The 21,269-nt window shown below is 43.2% G+C and overlaps 1 protein-coding gene and 1 long non-coding RNA gene across 3 annotated transcripts in view; one reads left to right on the forward strand and one right to left on the reverse strand.

Moving 5' to 3' along the window:
• ZCCHC24 (zinc finger CCHC-type containing 24) overlaps positions 1 to 20,222 on the reverse strand; it is a 106,834-nt gene extending 86,612 nt beyond the window's left edge. The window contains exons 1-2 of the mRNA XM_040562907.1: positions 19,867 to 20,222; positions 2,262 to 2,462 (exon numbers count right to left, since the gene is read on the reverse strand). Coding sequence (XP_040418841.1) covers positions 2,262 to 2,462; positions 19,867 to 20,106 — 441 coding nt within the window. The 5' untranslated portion in view covers positions 20,107 to 20,222. The remainder of the gene's footprint in view (positions 1 to 2,261; positions 2,463 to 19,866) is intronic.
• The window catches only part of LOC121072828, a 47,721-nt gene continuing 32,700 nt past the window's right edge, over positions 6,249 to 21,269 (forward strand). Inside the window, exon 1 of one of the 2 annotated variants that reach the window (XR_005821402.1) lies at positions 6,249 to 6,275. This is a non-coding gene — a long non-coding RNA (uncharacterized LOC121072828). Of the gene's footprint in view, positions 6,276 to 20,365; positions 20,872 to 21,269 lie in introns of those variants that run through there. The other variant, XR_005821403.1, reaches the window with a different exon arrangement.

The following is a 21,269-nucleotide window of genomic DNA, read 5'->3' on the forward strand; positions in this document are numbered from 1 at the left end:
ACTAGCACTTGCTTGTGTTTGAAATCTCCAGAAAGAACTATTTTCATATCACCTGCTCCTTAAGTAGGACTTGAAATTTAACTTTGATTTGTAGAAACAGGTAGGTGCCTAAACAACACAGGGCACCAATGAGGTCTGATCTGGGGTGCTTTATGTGTTTGTAGTTGCACATGTTCAAGACGATGGAAAGCACACAAGGACAGCCATGAGCACTGGGGAACAGAGAGGGTGACTACCTTTTGTGAGGGGACCGAGAAAGTCTGGCTCAACTAGCCCTACAGAACGCATGCTGAGAGAGGATATGGTTGCAGTCTATTAATACATCCTGAGATAAACACCAGGCAGGGAGATGAGCTATTTCGGGGAAGGACACTGTTAGCAAGAGAACAGATGACTATACAGTGGCCACGAATTACATTTATCCTGGAAATTGAAAGATTTCTAATTATTACAGTGAGGTTCTGGAGCACCTTCCAACTAGAGCAGCAGTGAGGGCAAAATACTGAAGTACTTTCCAACTAAAACTGGATCAGTTTACGAAAGGCGCTGGACGATATGGCTGCCTGTAACTGTAGCTACAATGTCCTCCAGTCATTACTTGCTTATTGGCCAGCCATGGGCTATTCTCTTTAGAAAGTATTTTCATTACCTTGTTCACAGAGAAGTTGAAGATATTGCTAGTATAAACTTAATACATGGGAAAAAATACACAGGATGTGCAATTTAAGTAAATTAATCTTCCTACCTGCAAAACAAATAATGCATTTCTCCTCCAACTCTGACATGTCCACTTGAGACCATCAGTGCGAGCTGCAGCTTGCATGAATTAGTCATCACAGGACCCATTGCATACATTTGACTTCCTACACCACAGGGCACGGTCATCTCCCCCAGCTCAGCACTGTCATTGCCAAGCACACCCAGGAGTTGTAGTTTTAATCCCCTTGCTAAGTAATGTATGCTGTTACATGGTCCTGTCTCAGTATTTTACTGTAGCATGCTAAACTAAGTACATTAAACACAGAGGTATACAAACTGGAGTATTTTTGAGCTTAATCTTTCTCAAGGAAAATCTCACGTTTTCTTCAAGAGAACTGCCTTACTCAATGTATATTAAAAAGATATGAAGTAAAAATATTTTCAAATGCCACGCCCAGGTCTGCAAATGTAGTTTAATTCCACAGCTTTCATTAGAACTAATGAAAGATATACAGCTAAATTCCATGAAGAAAACAGCTTAGCCCATGCATAGCAGCAGTTGGAATACACTCAGTTAAAGCTCATCTGACATTAGACTTGATTTCACACTGACCTTGTTCAGCTGGCAAATGCTTTTCTGACTGTGTTTTGGCTTATAAGTCTGACATCCCCGACTGCCACAAACTGTGGTTAATTCTACGCAGATTAATTCTGCTGAAAGTCACACATTAAGAGGGTAGGAGGTTAAAACCACAGTAAAGTAGATAACAGTGATGTCCACATTTTTATTTCTAGAATATTGGCAGAGCTTGAATTTCCTTGGGACTCTACATAGAATATTATTGGAGTTGTGGAAGTTTAAGCCAGAAACACAACTACATCCAGCTGAAACTTGGGAGGATGGAGAAACCTCGCACATTGTGGCTTGGATCCTCAGGAAAAAAACTGCAGATCGGTAAGTGCTTTTAGTGCACGCAGGTTTATGCCGCTTTTCTATGGAAATAAATATTGCCAGCTTTGCCACTACAAAAAAGTTCTTGGAGTCCAAGACCATCACATCTTGCCAAGTATAGCAAACCACTTCTATCAGAGGAGACATTTTGCACTAGATAAACTTGGAGCTTGTGTTACTGCAAAGCTAATTCAAAGTTCCCATCCAGTGTAACAATTTCTTTTCCTTTAGCATATGTAACTTGTTATATTTTTTATTAAGTGCCATTGCTAAACTGACTATAGGGTGTGCTGCTTAAAAATGTACTTTGCACAATCTTTGTGACAGAAAGATACATATTAGCCACTTTTTAAGTTTCCAAAATCTACTTACTCATGTGCCTTGAAGAGTATCTTTGTAATGCTTATCTGGCGAATGAAATAGCAATTTTTTTTCCATCGGCATTGTGATAAAGAATGGATTAAAGGAACACAAGGCTAGCTTGGCATTTTGTCAAGATATTTTTTCAGTGCTACTCTAAAGAGCTATTTCAGTCAAATTCTGTGTTACTAAATGAATGAACATTGAAAATTTTCATGAGGGTTTTTCCAGAATATTGTATATTGCTTACCTGTGGGCAGTCTTTGATGTAGTGTCCCTTGTTAAAGCAGAGGTGGCACAGGTAGTTAGGAGGTGGCCTCTTGCTGGGTTTTCTGGCTTCTGAAGAAAGGGATAGGTCAGAAAAATGCTCAGTGAGGGAGCTTAACCCATCCACTATGTTGTTAAGGGAGCCATAAGGAGATGCACTCTTATACAGACTGCTGCTCAGAGCCTGCAAAAGAAAAGAAAAAACTTACATGAAATGTAGCACATTAAACAATTAAAGATTGTTCTCAGACTGATCTGGGTAAGGGAAGGATGAAAATAGCAGAAAAAATGTGAGAAGTTTTTCATTAAGAACATGGCTGCCTATTTGAGGGGAGCAATATAGAGGTTATTAATGAAGAGGTTTCTTGAAGGCAGAGCTGGTCACCCCACTGCCGGGGAATGTAGGGAGCTTGCCATGGTTCACTTAGCCCAGTCTTTCCACTGAGCAGTGATTGCTTTCTTGTGTTTGATTGTACCGCAGTCATGGTGTGGTTAGAACACACAGGCAAAAAGAACAACCCACAAAAGGCAACATTTTTGTGTCCAGAACTATTTACAAGAACAATACTGAAGTCAGGGAAAGGAAAAGAACACCAAGAAAAACACAAAGTAACTTTTAATTTCCAATCCAGTTAACGTGACAGTCAACATAGAGTCCCGTGTTCAAGCAATAACAAGAAATGTCCAGATCTACATCTATCTGGGATTTTCTATGGGGAAACCTTCTGTGATTCAAATGTTTTCTGCTAAACGGTAAATACCTAGTTTTTTGTACTTCACCTCTATAGGATCTTCACTCTCTCAATCTGCAAATCAAAACCACGAGCTCTTAATTTGTTATTCTGTTGTTTTAAAACTAAAAGAAACCCATAATCACCTATATACATAATCTTCCTAATGGAGATAACAAGTATTCATTCTCTTTAATGTTCTAAGACTCAAAAGAAACTGTGTAATGGGAATTTAAGGAATAAATGATAGCTTTCTTTTTTGTTTTGTATTTTTGAACGTGGTAATGAATCACTGTAGGAACAGAACAAACCCGTGTCCTTTTCACCCTGAAATGATGGGACACATTTGATAGGGTGTTTCTCTGTTACGTCTGATGTGCCTCACAATAGTGCTATAATTGTGTAATTCTACTGGCATCAAAGAATTACTGCTGACTTATGGGAAAGTGAGGTAAGAAGACATCCAATCTGTGCCTCTAATGGAGACCTTATTTTTCAGTGCTATTAAGTCCAAATATTTAAATGGAGTCTTCATATATGTTAATCAGGTATTTTGCAGGTGTAGAGAAATTGGTTGAGATAGCTTGTGAAATAGATTTTAAAGGGGATTACATTTATCTCAGAGATCTCAAATATTCAGGGTATCTGTACAGTGAATGTGGTTTCTGAGTATGAGTCACATATTGAAAGAATCCTATGGAAGCCCTAGGCACCTCTCTGCCCACTCTTCCTGGAGTCAAACACAGCTTACTGATCTCCACTAACCTCCATACAAAGCCAAAGCTGGTGCATGGCAGCAGGATCAATCCAAAGGGACACAGAGTAGGAGTGCAGAGCCCCAAACCCTGTCTTCACCTTCCCATTGACCTGCTCACTGCCCCAGAGAAAGTGATTACAATTCTCTCTGCCCTTTTAGTCTAGGGAACGGAATAGAATGTTTTCTGTTTACAAAACCATAAGCAGAATGAGTCCAACCTCATGGGGGACTTCATACATCATCTGGCACTGAAATACCCAACATTTAACTCCAGCACAGTGCCGATATAGTTCTGTACTGGTTCAAGATGTTCTGGCTGCTGAAAGGAGAGTCAGCCACTTTGTTTCAGGGGTTAAACCTGTACATTTCAAAAGGAAAAGCTATTGCACAAACTGAAGGAAAGGTTTTAGCTGCTTTAGTCATCAAGTAAGCAAAGATACCTCCAACAGTCCCTGGAATTTATTTTCTAGGATTTATTGGACACTATTGGAATGAGAAATTCTTGGCATCAAATTGCTAAAAGGAAAGGGAAGTGCTACGGATGCCAAAATACTATTAATTAAGGGTCTCCAAGAAGTTCTTGTCTCCCTAGGAGCCACTTTCTCTTACATACACTTGGAAAATACAAAATCTTTCTTCTTAAGAGTCCCTCTTAACAAGAGATTCTTACAGTACTTCACATGCATTAAACACATCAGTAACTTTGCAAATTCCCTATAATCTGATTTTTACAGAAGTGTGTATATCCAGACAGAATGTGTGAAATCCCAAATTCTTTACCTTTCACTGAAATGTGGAACAACCCCTGGGGATGCAGAATGTGTAACTCCTGCTCACCAGGAGGCAGCTAGTCCTGTCCCCAGGGCCAGCCCAGTGACAACTCAAACCATGCCTACCTGCTGCTTTCATTGGGCTTTGAATGAGACATATGGCTCGCAGAGTTGACCGTTTTCCTTTCTACATACCCTTTACACTGAGATACTACAACCATTATAGCGGAGCATGGATGTGTTAGGTAATTCTCTCCAACACAGATACTTCTTGGCATTTTTCAGGTCAATGGGAGAACCAACAGGTTGTAAAGGTCACAGTTTTGGTCACCCCATCAGTAAACCTTCTTTACAAACCTTTGTTTGTTTAAACCATGGCAGCCAGAAGCCTTGTGAAAGGCCAGGACTCCATCACAGACTACTTGCTGTATTGACATGAAATCTCAGTCTTAGCAGCCACCCACAGCTCTATGGTCAAAGTGTGACACGTGGCTCTGAAAGCAGCCACCTGGTTCAGCTGGCAGGGCATTTGTGCAATGTGTGCCAAAACACTGCCATGAGACATTTCTCTATAACCGTCTTAAGGCCCAGTGTTAAAACAAGAAAAAAAAAAAAAAAACAACCTGGCAGATGATGGCAAAAGAGATGATGGACATTTTCAACATCACTGGGGCTTCAAAGAACAATAATTTCATTAAGGAAAATTCCTAGACAATCCCAAAATGCAGCCTGTCCCTCCTGGTACAGAGTCAGGCAAATTGCTTCAACAGTTCCTGCCAGCCTGACCTGGAAAATGGCCTTACATCAGTTTAACTCTGAGTCAGTATGAAAAGCATATCAATCTGGCACTTGAAAGATACCATGAAGAGCACCAGTGCAAACAGAGCAACATCCTGTCCCTAGCTGTGGAAATCTCCAGTTCTTCATAACGAGATGAGGAAAAAAGCTGTTCCAAAAAGCCCAGTTATATAATAAGGGTGGTGGTGGGAAAATTCATCCTGGCCCTGGAATGAAATAGCAAAAGCCCGGGAACACGTAAAGAATACAATGAAAGCAAATGGTGATTTAGCCCATCCTGTCTTTGTAGAAGACAAGGGATGAATGAATATCGCTGAGATACATAAACCAGTATTTTTTGTCTGGGATGCTTAGCAAATCAGCAATTGAGCCCTTGATGAGTGTTTGCACTGCTGCGAAGGGGATTTTTAAGGAGGGTTTTGAACAAAAACTTTGAATTAGTTTCACACTTAAAATGTCCAGGGGATGATCGGGGTGACAGGAAGAACGCTGATGGTTTTATAAAGGTGACAGTAGGCAGGGAAACAGGAAGGAAGAAAGCATTCTAACTCGCTCTGACTTCAAGCATACTGGTATGGATCTGTGAGGTGCCAGGGAGACCGCTTCTCTGAGGGGTTCCACCGAAAGCAATGACTGCTTTGTGCCCATGGGGTGCCCCTAGCAAACTCAGCCTGTTTCTTTAAAATGAAGATAATATTTTTAAACCACAAATAATATCTCCCACTGGGAGCCTCACTTTGAGCTAGGGCAGGATTTGAGCTTGGCAGTGAAAGGGTTAGAGCTCTCAGGGAGCCCAGAGACCACACTGCATGTCTTAATTAGGAGGCTCATCAGCCCAGCTGCAATGAATTCAGGATTTCCTTATCTTGCTGCACTGGGAGGGTGGGGGAGCTACTGGTAAGACTTAGAAACGCGCTTGGTGGGAAGTGCTGGCTGATAATGTAAGTTTGGTTGTTGTTTTTTGGTGTTGGTGGGTTTGTTTTTCTTCTTATTGTGAAGCTTGTTGACTTAGTTGAATGGGAACCAAACTGAAAATCTGGTGGTCTGTTTTTAGAAGGTAACCTCTCTGCTCTGTAGGTCTTCAAACTGCATCTGTCGGTGGTGCTGGGAAGTAAGGCTTCCTTTGTTATTTGTTTGCAAAGTGTTTCCAGCTAAAGGGTATGCAATCAGTAAGGTTCTAGTCCAGCCCTTTGTGACAGAGGCAGCTATTGTCTTCAATAGCTGCCTTACCCTGCTCCCAGTTGGGCAACATATGTGAGTGACTGAAGGGTTCCAGTATCCAGCTCACCTCCAAGAAATGCCTGGTTATGTGAAGGATCTGGCAAACACACTCGATTCCCTTGGCTGGTCCCTGCCTTTCAGAGACAGCTCTGGGCATCAATGTGCCAAGAGGTGAATAAGGAAACACTGGAACAGAATTTCTCTCTGCAGCTTCTTTTTCAGCATTGGTATGATGTTAAAAATAAAGGAAGCGGTGCTGTACGCAATGTGATGATGCGTGGCACACTTGAACAAATAGGTGATAAGCCTTTCTTTCCAACCATCTCCTGCTATGGCTATTGCTTTAATTGTAAAGGTATTTTTTTTAACTACGGTTAGGAAGCACAGATGCCATAATAGCATTTCAAATATGGCAATGTTTAATTCTGTCCAGAGGTGATGGGATTACCTGTTTTTCCAGAGCCCTAGTTTATAGCTGATACTAATAACTGATAACAATCTCCTCTTGTGGGAATGGCACCTTGTTATTAAGACTACAGGGGCTGATTTATTTATTTATTAGGATTTATTTAGGTATGGGATGGAGTATGTAGGGGCATGCCTGGGAAACTCAGTTTCTGGCTGCTGAACCGTGAAGGTGGTGGTAAGGGCTGCAGATCCACTTGTTACCCGAAGCTGGAATGACCTGTGTTGGTTTAACAGCCTGTGCCTGGCTAGTACGTTTGTTTAGGGCCCTTGGGTTGTTGGGTTTTATTTTTATTTGTGAATTACACTTCAAAGACTTTTTTATCTCTGTCCCCTTGAAAAACAAAAAACAAACAAAACAACCAGCCAAATAAACAAAAAACCCAAACAAACAAAACCCTATGCTGGTACCCAATACCTCACTAGTTAAAAAAGAAGACAGAGAGAAGTATTTAAACTCTGTAAATAAGCATGAAGAAAATGCAACTTCTTGTCCTTCTTGAAGAGCACTGATGTTTAAGCCCAAATACAATAGCGAAACCTGGATAGAAGGAGCTATATAATTCTCCTAAACTGTTGGATTCTGCATGTGGTATTCTCACTGCTCTCACAGAGGTCCTTCTTGGTTTCTGCTTGTTAAAGGATTTATCACTCAGGTTTGCAGAGGTGACTACTCCACCTTAGCAGGATAACTTCCTTTGGCTGTGGTATCATTACTGTGATTATTTGACCTGAAATTCAGTGATTTAACGCTTTTATAAAAAAAAAAAAAAGCTGTCTAATACTAAAATATTCTTCCCTATTTATAGCTGTTTAACAGAATCTCTAAGGACTTGCAAAAGAACCTGTTCAAGCTATAAGTCGGTACAATTTGTGCTAGTTCTCTCCACGTTTTTATTAATTGCATATACTGAGGTGAGCTCCTATAGTACTTCAGTATTCTTATACTGTCATTAGTTCTTCCATGACATGAAATAGCCTGTAATTGGAAAGCAATGAGCAAAGAATTTTTGATGACTTATTTTTGCTTTGGTATTTTGCCAACATGCTAAAGCAAACAAAAATAAAGCAGCCTTAACTTCCAGTGTTCAGTTTAAGTCAGCAGGCGCCATGGCTGTTTGAAGTTTGCTGGAAAAAGGAGTTGGGTTGCCCTGTCATCGGCGTGAAGAAGTAAGGTTTTCATATACTGTAAATTATAAACATTCTCCAGTCTGTGAAGTGTCTGTGATGGTAACCAGACTAGCTACACTAATTATTAGCCCTGCACTGAAATGTCAAAAGGTGCTGAAGTTGTTTATCAGCTTGGATTTTCATGAAGATAAGAATTGAGTACATCCCTGCGCTGTGTCATGAATAAAACAGTAGGACAGACAAGTCACTGCCCTCACTCAGTTGCTATTTTTACGTGAAAGGAGGGAGAAAACTGAAGCTATCAGAACAGTAATTCAGTGGCTTGTACATGCTCATATACAAAACTTAACCTGAGGGCCTGCATCTGTCTTCCCTGGTAGTCACCTAAAGCTTGTTCCTGATGTGGGACTTACCTGTGGGGCTGTGCACTGTGTGTGAAAGCAGAACAGTGGTACCTGAAGATGAGCGTGTCTGGAGAAGAGCACTGTGGCTTTTTTGTGCTCCAGTTCCTTATAAATGGTCAGACCAGTTCCTCGATTTTGTTCCCAGAAAATATTAAGTGCAGAATCAATGTTTATGGTCAACCCAAAAGCCTTCTGAAAATAGAAGGTTAAGTAAAAATACTGTTATAAATTTAGTTATATTAACTTCAGCCAGCTAAAGTGTTTAATTACCAAGGCTGAACTGGAAAACCTCAAAAACTATTTCTCTATGGCTTATGTCTGCTTTAGCTCTTCTGCCAAACTATAGATACCTTTACAGAGAACAGTTAAAGAGGTTACTTATTAAAATTTTTTCACTGGACAAGTGGAAGCAAAGCTTATCACTTGCTGAAGTGCCTGGAGGAAGGAAAAAAGACCCAGGCTTCTGTTTCCTTCTCAAGTCAAAGCTTAAGTCAGCTGTCAAAAAACTTGGTCCTTAGGCTGACTTTAAGAAAATGTCAATTACTCAAGTTTCTCACTTAATGTAGGTAAATGTAGATGAGTCAAGTGTACCTAAATTCATCCTTCTTCTGTAGGGGGATTTAGATAAACACGTGCTTATATTAATCTGCTAATGTCTGCTTCTAAATATTCTCAGAGAGAGGGCACTAGGATTTTCCCTCTAGAGAAATGGTGTTTTGAGGAGACAACTCTGAATGTGGCATGACTTGTCAGTAGTTGCGAAGCAAGTCAATGGTAGGGCAATGAATCTTTAATGTAGTGGCTAGATCTATCTAATCTAGCTCTTCTAGATCTGCCAGCTTGGTTGGCTGTGGCTTCTCAGACTGTAATTGCTTCCCACCTCTTAAATTGCGTAACAGCAAGTGGGTGCGATATGCTTCTCTGTATGATTTGCGTACCTTCACTTCATGGAAGAGTTGAAGAGCAGCACATGGCACCATCTCGCCTCAGTTTAAATCTGCTGATCTTTAGAGTCTTGATCCAAAGCTTTCAGTGTTTGTCATTCAGGACTTTCACACATCTACGGATCTTAAAAAGTGCTGCTCCGTCTGCTCAGTGGTGCAGAGGTAACAAAGCTGGCAGTTAAGAAGTTCAATCACTGTCGTTGGATTGCAGAAATTCAAGCAGTGCTCGGAGCTCTCTGCTAGCAGTGCGATCATTCCTGTAACAGCATCAGGGGAAGGTTTGGTGTGGAGGTCAGTGGGGACACTTGTCTTACACACTTTACAGGGACCTCACAAACTGTCTTTAATGTCCATTAACAGAAAGGTGGAAAAGGAAAGGACAGATTTCTGGTCAAAGGTGTGCAGTCTTGGAGGAACTCTCTAAATCTTGTACCAAGCTCTGCAGGGATCCTTTTCATCAGCTGAAGGCTAAACAACTGCCCACTTATGTTAGAGAAGCTCCAACACATGAGCACTATATTAGGGACAAGGGAGACCATTCACACTGCAAATTATATTAACACGTCCCTACAGGAGCCTTCATTTCTCAGCCTGTCCCTGGGCTGCCTGCAGCTGGATCTCCCCCAGGTCGCAGCCCAGTAACCTCCCTGACCTTCCCAGAATGAGCGGCGGTGGGGGTGGGAAGGCCCCACCAGATCCCCTAATCCCGGTGCCTCCTAATGCTGCTGAAAAACGAGCATATTTTGTGGGTGTCAAGATGGGGTTCTCAGGCTCCTAGGAGGCTATGAAGGTTATAAAGTGAGGGGAGAAACGGATGGACGTATTTTGACCCCTGCGCTTTAATACCCACAGCCATTTCTGTTAACATCTCTGTTTCCTGCAGGAAATCTTGTCTCAATCTGACCTACAGTTTGAAAAACAAGAGTCAGGTTTCCTTTCATTTGGTGGGTCTTTTGACACTCCAAACACGAGAAAAATAACACCCGGAAATAGATATGTGCCTGTTTAAGGCACACTTAAGAAAGCATTTACCTCCTGTGCAGCTCTTACATGATGAAAGGTTCTGCTAAGAAATGTTCATTTTGGGTTAAATAGAACTTTAAGTCTGAGACACTTTTGTTTATATCATTTACATTCAGTAATGCCTTCTTGGCACAGAAACCTCTGCAATGGCTGCCAAAGTTTAAAAGAGGCAAAGTTAAGGTCACTGTCAGAGGTAGAAACAATACATCATCTGCCCAGAGCGGGCCCCTCACAATGTGCTTAGGGCCTCAGTTTCTGCACTCATGGGAAGACAAAAACTTTTCCTAAATTGAATATAGTGAAGAAAATAAATTGCTTCCATCTATTTACATGACAGGCTGGAATTTCATCTTACAACTCCAGCTTTTGGATAGTTTTATCTATATCTATAGTCACCCTCTGAACCAGTTGTTATACAGCATAGCTTCAAGTGTGATCTAAGCAAGTGGGTATAAAACTTCACATTCTGCTTCATATAAATTATAAAACTTGAGTGATCTAGTTTCAAATTAGACTTAAGGATTTTTTTTCCCAGGTTGTGTTTGTTGGGGTAATGAATATATTATTTTATTAATTTCAGTTGCAATGCGTTTTTGGAAGAAGATGGTTGTAAGAATGCCTCCATGTTTCAAGGGCAGGCCCCCGATGCTCAAACCCTGTTCTCTCACAAGCCTTTATGAATCCCTCTTTTCAGGATGCAACATCTGTACAATAGGTCCGTTGCTTTCCATTCAACCACAGGTATCCACAGCCCTGATGAACACACATGTATAGGTGCCTGGCAGGCTAGCTTAGTGCAAACAAAGTCTCCTCCTCCCAGACACTTCCTATTTCCCTGCTACAATCTCCAATGGGCTTAGAAATCTGGGACTCCTGGGTTTGCAAGAGCAGCCTATGTGAGCAAGATGATCCCTTTAAGATGTTTGCTTGGTCGGCAGTTAGCTGGATGAGATGTAAATATAGATAACCAGATTCCTGAAATCCTTCTTGGGCATTGCGCTTGTGTTCATTCAAAAGAGACACCAAATCCTGCCATGTCCTTGGAGTAGCTGGGGGTGGTCTTTTTATGTAGCAGGAACATATTTCTGCTTCTGGTATGAAAACCAGAGCCGTAGACCTCACAGAATTTCTCTGGACTGTGAGGGTATTTGCTTATCTTCAAACTGAATCTTGAGAGACACAAAATGTATTTCCCAAGATGCAGGTTTTGGAACACCACACAACAGTTCTCCAAGCAGCAGCAGTCGTCAGTGGGTATGGAAGAACTAAGAAAAAGGCCTACAGGAGGCTCCTTAAAAACCCTCCTTCTCAAGCTATTGGACTTCTTAGTATTTGCTCACACCAAAACCCAAGACAGAAAGTAATGGGCTAGGCTTGTGATTATGTTAAAGTTTGATAACTTAAAACCCACTGAGTCTCAAAACAACTATGCTGGCCTGGCTAGGCAACGAGGGACATATACAAAACCCAGTCCTCCTAACTTTTCTGAAGTGAACCTCTGTAATTTTAGGTTCCACTTCCAGTAGAAGTAGGTTCTACTTCTAGTTTTCATTCCTAGAAGAAACTGATCTATGTTGTGACACTTATCAAATACCATCTGTCTGAGTTCTGTCAGAATTGCTGAAAGTCTTGAATAGCTTTGTAAAACTTAATCAGTTCCTTTGCTCCACTATAACTTCTCTGGAACCCAGACAGAAACTGAAGTAAACTGCAAGGAAGCAAAGACTTAAATTCTTTCCATTTAATTTAATCATTTCATCATGGCTTTCTAAAAGAGGGAGAAGGGCAATGCAGGAGAGTGGCAAAATGGGCATCAGGCAGCTGGCAATTTCCCTAGGGGAGGAAACTGAGGACGGGTACAAATATCAACTATTACATTTCATAAAGCAGCCCAGAAGCTTTAAGGTGACATCCACTATCACTTCTTAGGCATCATTTATATCCATACACCTAGTTTTGATAACAAAACACATTTGCTTTGCCTCTATGCAATTCCTTATCAATGTTGTATGATTAGCTTTGAAATATCTGTGCTTGAGTCTTCATGCAAATGCACAAAGTCAGAATTTAAATTTGGAATTAGAAAATTGCCTTGCATTAATCCTCACCTAGTGACTGTCAATAATGTGATCTCTTCTGAACTTTTATAACTTCTTGCAGCGGTGCTGTTTCTTGCTGTCTTGTACAAATCCACAAAATCCCCAAAACAAAGTTTAAACAAATAGGAGGGGAAGGTGAGTGACTTTGGCTTTTGGATAAAATCATTGTTTTGTACACGTTTGGATTTTCTATTCATTCCATGCTTTTCGTAAATATATTGGTTGATGTCAAATTTGACAGATTGTCTGTGCAGTTGACTGGAGAAGCATCTTCCTTTTCTGAGTAATTGAGTTGATGTTGAAGGAGCAAAAGAGGAAGGGATGAAAAATCATTACCCAACAGTTATATCACAGTTACATCACCCCTTTGTTTGGGTGCCTTGGCATGGAAGACTCTGTAAAGTAACTGAGAACTGCATGTATAAAATAGAATTGTAATAGGAATCTTGCATGCTTTTGCCTCTGACTGTTTGGGTGGGGTTTTTCGTTTATTTCCCTGCATGTACTGCCTGGCAAACTTTTCAAGACATGGATGTATTTCTGAGACTAAAAGCAAATGCCCATGCTCTTAGTTACAAGTTTGCATGTCCCAAGTGATCTGTAAGAGCTGGCAATAATTTTCAACTAATTGGGAAGAATACATATAATTGCTCCATTTTCCATTGCCATTATTTTTTTAATGATTAGATTAAAAAGAAATCAGTGATAAAAAGAAGGCCCACATCCCTCTTCTGCATGACCTGATGTAAGTTTAGCAATTAATATTTTAGCTCTTGCCAGCTTTTCAAACACAGTTCAGCCTTTGATGTGATGTTATGTGGCTAAATACTTGTGTTGCCGTGAAGCAGGAGCCCAACTATAAGTCACATTTGAACAAGGTAACACTAGAGGCAGAGCAGATGCACTGCAGAGCTGCAGTAACATTGGTTTCACGTGTGGGGAGGGTAACGAGGTAAAGAGGCTTCGGCTACTGGGTTAACATCAGCATATCTTTGCTAACAGCTTGCTTCCATGAGGCTTCTGCTTGGCCTTGCTCAGATAAAGAATCCCAAGGAAAAACAATGCAACTGTACTTAGAATGCTTAAAAGTTTAAAATATATATATATATATATCCTGGTGAGTAGAGAAGTCAAAAGCCATGCCTAAGGGATACAAATGGAAGACTGTAATTTGTACGACTTTCCACTTCTGAAAATAAGAAATACATTTTGTTCACGATTTCATTTCATATAACACCTTCATGGATGTAGTTTGTTCTGTTCTGGTTTTGGTTCCACCCCCTGTCCCAAGAAAAAGTGTTTTCCAAGGTCAGAAGTAGCAAAGCAAGAGGCCATGGCTGCAGAAGTAGCGACAGAGGGGAGGAAAAAAAAAAAGAAAAGAATGCTTCTGGGCTTGAAACTTGTCTTAGCACTCACCTCAATTTTGCATTTTACAGCACACATCAAACTCGAATCGAAAATGCAGTAGTTGCTAGATCTGAGACTTTGAGACCAGAATACAGCTGGGGGTGTGAAATCTGTACTTTCTGTGCTGAAGCAGCGCTTTCAAAACAGCTTTAGAGACGGCTGCACGGGAGGACAGAGGCTGACATGCTGATACCCCAGAAGTCTGCTGACTCACAGAGGTTCAACTCTCTTGAATCCCTTGCAAAGACCAGTGTAAAAAAGAAATCCATGAGACAGTGCGAGTACCAATGTACGTTGTGGTGCATGTATACAGAAGCAATTAAGTTTTGAAAGCTTCAATCATATGCGTTGCCTGCTGACAGCATAGACTTACAGGGAGCCTCTCATCTTTAAAAATGATTTATTTATTTTTTAATAACCTAAACCTATTATTGTTAGCAGTAGCAGTCAGGTGCCTTAGAAAGGGATTAAAAAACAATTGTTTTGGATTGATTGCTTCAGTTATCTGACAGCATTGTGCTAATGTTTCTTTCACCTTTGTAGGCAGTTTTGTGACAAGAAAAGAGAAAGAAGTACATGTTGTTTTTGGTTTTCGTTTTTTTTCTCGCCTTTTAAATACCATTTGTAAAACCACAGAAAAGCCTTTGCACCCAGGGAGGAGGCAGAAGGGAAAATGCACCTGAACTGCCATGCAAGTTCTTGAAAAGCAGTCTCAAAGCAGTTGACTGTCACTTTACATAGCCACAAGATATCTGTAATGTACTATCATCCTGAGTCAGAGAGCAGACGGGCCTCTAACACAAGAACTGCTGAGCTATTGCCTGTTTAAGTTAAGTTTTAGCACTTAAATAAACAATAATGAGAAAAATCAAGGCAAGGAGATCAATCAAATAATAATCACTGTTATTAATGGATGTTTTAAGAGTAATTTACAGCTGGCAGTCTTAGTGGAATGTTTAATTACTCCATAACAGTCAATTTTTTTCTCAAATATGTGAAATTCCTAGTGCTCTAAATTTATCTAAATGACTTTTGTCAGGCTGCTCACATTTTTATTTTTAGGATGTAGATATAGTTGATAGATCTTATTTACAGACTTAGCTTTTGTGTGTATGTGTTTTTGAAGTAATACTTGAACTTTCTCCTTTTCTTAAGAAAAACCTAAATGTTTCAGCTTGAGAAATAGTAACATCTAATACTGAAAATGTAAAGGCCAACTGAGGACAGCAGCCAGACTACCTTGCTGTTGCCTTTGTCCAGGTAAGAAAACCTTACTGCAGACACAGCCCTGTGCAGTGTGTTTGCTTTGTGGTCCTACACACTTTTTGGCTGTGCTAAAAGCAAATCTTAAACTTACTGGGAGAATAAGTAAATACAGGAACCAAAACTTTTTTGAAATTATTTTCAACGTGACTTCATCTACTGAAGGCAACCTATACGCTGCACTATGTTTAAGGACACTTAAGTAAGAGGAGATAACTGTGGTTGTTGAGCCTGCAATGGAGAAGCAAGGAGTCCTGTCCAAGGAGCCTTTGTGCTGAGCGGATCACAGATATGCTTTGTGCTAGAGTACCTAATGACTGGCCAGAGAACCAGGGGAGTCAGAAGTGTCCCAGAGCATATGGCTGTTTCTGCTAATCCTCATCTCTGCTCTATTTGCCCTAGGACCTCACTGGCTGCGAGCAGCTTCACACAAGGTGTTTTGTCTCTTACAAAGTGTTTTGTCTCTGAAGTCTTTTGTTTGTGGCTGTTGAGATGGCAGTTTATTTAGTGGGCCGATGGTCTGATCTTGTATGGCAATCCCTGAATTACTCTGATACTTAGAGGATGGGAGAACTCGTGGGTTTTTTTTTGTTTTTTTCCTTACCTTTCAAATTAGTTCACGTAGGCTAAAGAACAGGTCTTTCTTTGTAATGTATTAAGCTAATGAGTTTGTTTGCCAAAAATTCTATGAAGGACAGGCAGGAAACAAGGTTGTTTGATAGAAAATGTATCTTCTGTAGAAATGCTATATTCCTACCACACGTCTTCCTGTTCTTGCAAGTGTTTCATTATTTATTTTTTAACAATAATATACATGAATGTCATTGTCTTATTAACCTTTCATCTTTAGAAAGCTGCTTCACAAGCTGTAGTGATCCCAGTGCTGCAGACCTGCTTCTGTTCCACTGGGGTTTCATCAGGATTTGCTGTAGTATAGGCTCTAACTTCTTTAATTCCCCAAATTTTCCTTCCTGAGTGAGTGATCTGCACTTTAATGCAGCCAACTAAACTAGCTTGTGTTCTCTCATTTCCAATTAGTTCCTCTCTTGCCTGTAAAGAATGGATCTGCAAGTCCCTGAGTCAAAAACATGAATGGCTTCTCAAAAAATTTGATTGTTTTCTAATCCCATACATGCAGTTATTTGTGCTTAAATAAGACCTGGTTTGGATCTGGAAAGTGGCTGCTGTAGAGGTTTCTGGAAGGAATTTCCTTCTTGGAAAGACATGCAAAGCATTGTACGTGGGTAAAGAATTCACTAGGACATGGGCTCCTTCTCGTGTAAATATTGGCCTGTACTGGAATTAGCACTTTATGTTCAAAGAAACAAGTTTGATTATAATATGGTAACTTGAAGTTATTTGTAGCTGTCTCCTCTTGACCGAAGTCAGCACTGATTTAGTAGGAAGCCTACTGTGAGAATAGAAAAATGCCATATGACACTATTGCCCCATTATTCTAGGTTTCTCAATTATACCACGCAATGACACAAAGCCACAGTTACCTGGCTGTGTCTCAAATGCCTTAAATCCCATGTAACCAGCCTCACAACAAAACCTCAGATACTTGGCTCTGACGGATGGTGTTATAACGAGGGTGGAGTTTGGTTCAATAGCCAATTTAATACATCTTAACGTTCTAACATGCTTTCGTTTCATATCTAGGACAATAAATGCTGCAGTAAAGTTTTATTTAAAGCAGGTCTGTTTTGCAAAATGAGTCTTGCGTATGGAACAAAACATTCATTGTCGCTTTACTGTTTAAACCTTTATTATTGCTTCTTTTTCTGGTTACAATGGGCTTTTATGCACCAAACAGCTGTGTTCATCATGTTTATTTAGAAGGCGTCCATTGTAGTGGAAAAAGTCTGGAGGACAAAAATCTTAGTGAAGTGCAAGACTACTCTGTGGGTGCTGGCTCTTTTTTTCTGTCCAGTTCTTTGGTCAGCATGCAAGTCACATACACAGGCACTGCCATGCAGACTTGCAAACCCAGTATAATAGCAACTTCTCACAAGTGCTGTCTCTTATTCCAAGCAATCTCCTCCAGAAATTTCTCAATTGCAAAGCAACCTACAGGGCGCGTAACTATTTTATACCCTGTGATCCTACCATTTCTCAATCTGGTGCTATTTTGGCCTCTCATTAGGTCACTTTCCAAATACTGTATACAGCTACTTGTCAATCATTGTCACAGCCCAGCTCCAGGATGAGCCAACCCAGGACAAAACTGGGAGGAAAAAATGCCAACCAAAGCAAGCACTGTGCAGAAAACAGTCAATGGTTTAACTGTGGAAAGCTAAGTCTCTTCCAAAGATAGCATAAGCCCACTTGATGCAAAAGTAGCATACAGCACTACTGCTCCCCAAAACAATTTTACGCAGTCAAAATACTTGGTGTACACTGAATGGCATCCGCAAATAAACAGATGTTAGAATTTCAAGAATTAAGAGCATGACATTGTAGGGAACTCTTGGGTGGCTCCTGCCAAAAAGCAGTCTAGCTTAGTTTCTGGAAAGAACAGAACATTCAGCATATTGACAGAACTTTGGTGTGTTTTTTTTCTTTCTTGTTGTTTTGAGCAACAGTATCTCTAACGCCTTCTAAGCCCCTCAGTGAAAGATGCAGAATAAGCAGACAGCATTAGCCCAGGGAACTAAAGCATTCCCTTGCTTCTTCAGAGCTCACCCAGTGTGCGAGTGCACTGCTGTGCCCTGAGAGGTGGCAGCGTCCCCTTCCCTCTGCCCAGACCCCCTCCCTAAGTGTGAGGCCGCATTAATGCATGGTTCAGGCGAAGACTGGAAATAGAGAAAAGTGTCTCTACCAGCAGGGTAGTCAATGCAATTGTTGCCACAGGCTGGAAAAGGAACGGGAAGAAACTAACGTGCTCAGTCTTTAAAGAATATTAATATCTGCATAGAATCAAATGACTCCTTATTTCCTGAAAGGCGAGCTCTCCTGGCTGTCACTAGTACACCTCAGGAAACAGGAAAAGGTGAAAAGGAGTTGTGTAAGGTGGCACCCATATGCCTCAGAGGGGTGGTGGGCAGCTTGGTGCTGCTCCTGGGCCAGGGAGCCTGAGGTGGGGCTGGCCAGTGCCCCTGGGAGGTGGCCACGGCTGGGGGAAGGCCTGGCCTGCCGGGAAATGGTGTTCCAAAGGAAAGGGTTTGGGGGAAAAATGGAAAGAAATGTGAACTGAGGGGAAAGGGGGAGAGTGTGATGAAAGGATTAGCTCCTACTCGCACAGGGTGTAGTAGAAACAGAAAAAGAACTTGGAGAAACTTTAGGAAAACTTTCTCAGACTGTTTCAGAGGCCTCCTGCATGCATCCTTCATGTACTTTGTGTGGGTGGGTTTCTGTGTTTGTTTTTACTTCTCGTGAGAAAAAGGGAGGAAAATGAGGACCCGCAGTGAGTGGGGTGCATTCCGACATTTGGAAACCCGGAGCTGAGTGGTGTCCCGCTCTGCGAAGAGGCCATGTAGGCCAGCCCCGGACTCTTATTGCTACCTGGAGAGCACAGAGCTCGTCAAAATCCCTGACTGGTAACCAGTGGGTAGGGAGCTGGAGGCTTATGTTACGCTCCCTCTTGGGCTTTTAGCAAAATTGGTGTGTTGTGAAGTCTGCGTATATTTAAACTGGGTATGTTAGGTTACCGAGGTCGGGTGCATCGGACTGACTGGGTTTTGATTTATATGCTCTCAAAAATAGTGTCAGTGTTGAGACTGGATGTGCTTTGCAAAATTCTGAAGGAAGAAATGATTTCTAATTAAGGAAAAAAGTACGTGTGTATGCAGCTCTGGCTCTCCGCTGCTAACAGCTGTAACACCGTGACTGCTGGGGAATTTGATTTGTTTTCAATTAACAACCCCTTTGCTGACAAAAGAAATAGGCATTTTGGCCGAGAACGCTTTTTAAACCTATGCTGTAACTGAAACGGCGTGGGGAGGACTCTGAAATGTCACTGAGGAAGTGCCACAGCGGGTTGGGCATGCAGCCCACCCAGCCCCTCGCCGCTGGAGGCCCGAGGCAGGAGCCCCTTGGCCGGGAGGAGCGCTGCTGCTGCTGCTCCTCTTCTGGAGACCTCTTGTGGGGCGCTCGCCCTAGCAGAGAGAGAGGTGCCACCCTGCAGCAGCGAGGTCCCTCCGATGCAGAAGTGCTTGACCTCAACAACTTCCTGCGACAGGGAGCTCCGCAGTGAATTGTCTTTGTGTACCCTATAGTGTTTTTAGTTTCCTTCCCTTTGGTTTCCTACGGTCTCCTTCGTGCCTGATGAAATGCGCGCAAAACTTTTCACTCAACTTACTACACCCTCCTTCCAGCCTCACCCCCAGTGTCTATAGATACATTTACAGAAGTGATTTAAATATTAATTTTAGTTGAAGGGGGGGAAGTTTTGAGCAGTTAGGACGCCTGTAGCGCTTTTTGTGTCCCCCCCCCCGGCGGCTGTGGCGGCCGGCGTGTAACCATTTACCACAGTGTCAACACGGCCGGGCCGCGCTCCGTTAGCTGCGAGGGGCAGCCCCGGGGGCGGGCGGCGGCATCATGGCGGTTGGGGCTCGGCGGGGGCCGCGCACTCACCTCGCTGCGCTGGAGCTGGAAGAAGCTGTTGAGATAGCTGGAGCTGAGCGAGGAGCCCAGCTCCGGTGGGCTCTTGGTGTAGCCGAGGTCGGGGTGCTGCGAGGAGGAGGGCTCGGGGCGGAAGGCATCAAAGGCGCTGGCCTGGTGCGTGTCTTGCAGCGAGAGATAGACCCAGTTGAGGAGCTGGGCGGGCTGGTAGACGGACGCAGCGCTGGTGTCGATGGCTGACAACAAGCTCATCTTTCCCCCGAGCGCGCCCGGCGGCGGCGGCCGGTTCCGAGGTGCCGCTCCCCCTCCGGGCGCTCCGGCCCCGTCGCCGTCCCCGCCCGGGCTGCCTCCTCCCGCCCGCCCGCCGAGAGGACGGGCCGGGGGCTCGCTGCGCCCCGCGCCGCCCTACGGCCCGCCGAACCCGCCCAGCCCCAGCGCTCGGCGCCCCACCGGCATCGCTGCGGGCCGCGCAGCGAACTTTCCGCGCTCCGCCTGCCTCCGTCCCTCCCTGCCCTCCGTCCCTCCCCTCCCGCCCCGCTATCTGTCTTTATTCCCACTCCGGGGCACCGCCGGGGAGGAGCTGCCGGCGCTCCGGCGGCGGCGCCGCGCCCCCACAGGCTTCCCGCCCGCCGCGGGGGTGCGGGGACGGGGGGGGCGCCGGCCGGACCCCTCCTTCCCTCCGGGGCTTCCTCTTCCCTTTCCCCTTCCCGGTGAGGACCGTGCTCGCCCTGGGCTCCGTGCGGGGCTCCCCCGCCGCGCTGCCTCTCTCCTTCCCTCCCCCGGGTCCGTGAGGGAGCGCCCTCGCCGCAGCACCTCTGTCAGGGGCAGCGTTACAGCGGCCGCTCGGCGGAGGCAGGGTTTCCCAAAAAAGGCCGGCGAGCCGTGCCCTGCTCCCTCGGAAAGCCATCGAGGTAGCCCCGGGACGCGCGGGAGTTAAAGCGAGTAGGCCTTTTAAGGAGTCTGGTAGCACAAAAGGGGATGATGGATGGTCCTGCCTTTAGGAAGGAGCCCGAGTGGGTAAGCTGGTAATTATAGTCCGTAAGCTCTTCCCCGCCGCCTCGCCTGTGATGGCTGGAGTGTCGTAGGGCAGCTGTGTGGTGCGAACACCACGGCAAAGAAGCCAGGGGGTTTTAAAACAAAAGGAGGTGACTGAAGGACTTGAGCAAGGCTCCTTGTGCTGTTTCCTGAGTTGCAGGAGACCAGCAGAATCTCAAAAAAAAAAAAAAAAAAAAAAAAAAGCCTTCCTTACCTAGATTTTTTTTTTTTAAATCTAACCTTTCAAACATCAAAGTTGGCATCCAAGTTGCCATAATGAGCCACATGTCTCTGTTCAGAGAGAAGAAAAATGGCTGTTCTGAAAAGGCAGGGTTGTAAGCCGTAGAAAATGCAGGTCAGCATACACACAGCAGACAGCG

Source organism: Cygnus olor, chromosome 7 (genome assembly GCF_009769625.2).
Source record: "Cygnus olor isolate bCygOlo1 chromosome 7, bCygOlo1.pri.v2, whole genome shotgun sequence".
NCBI lineage: Eukaryota > Metazoa > Chordata > Aves > Anseriformes > Anatidae > Cygnus > Cygnus olor.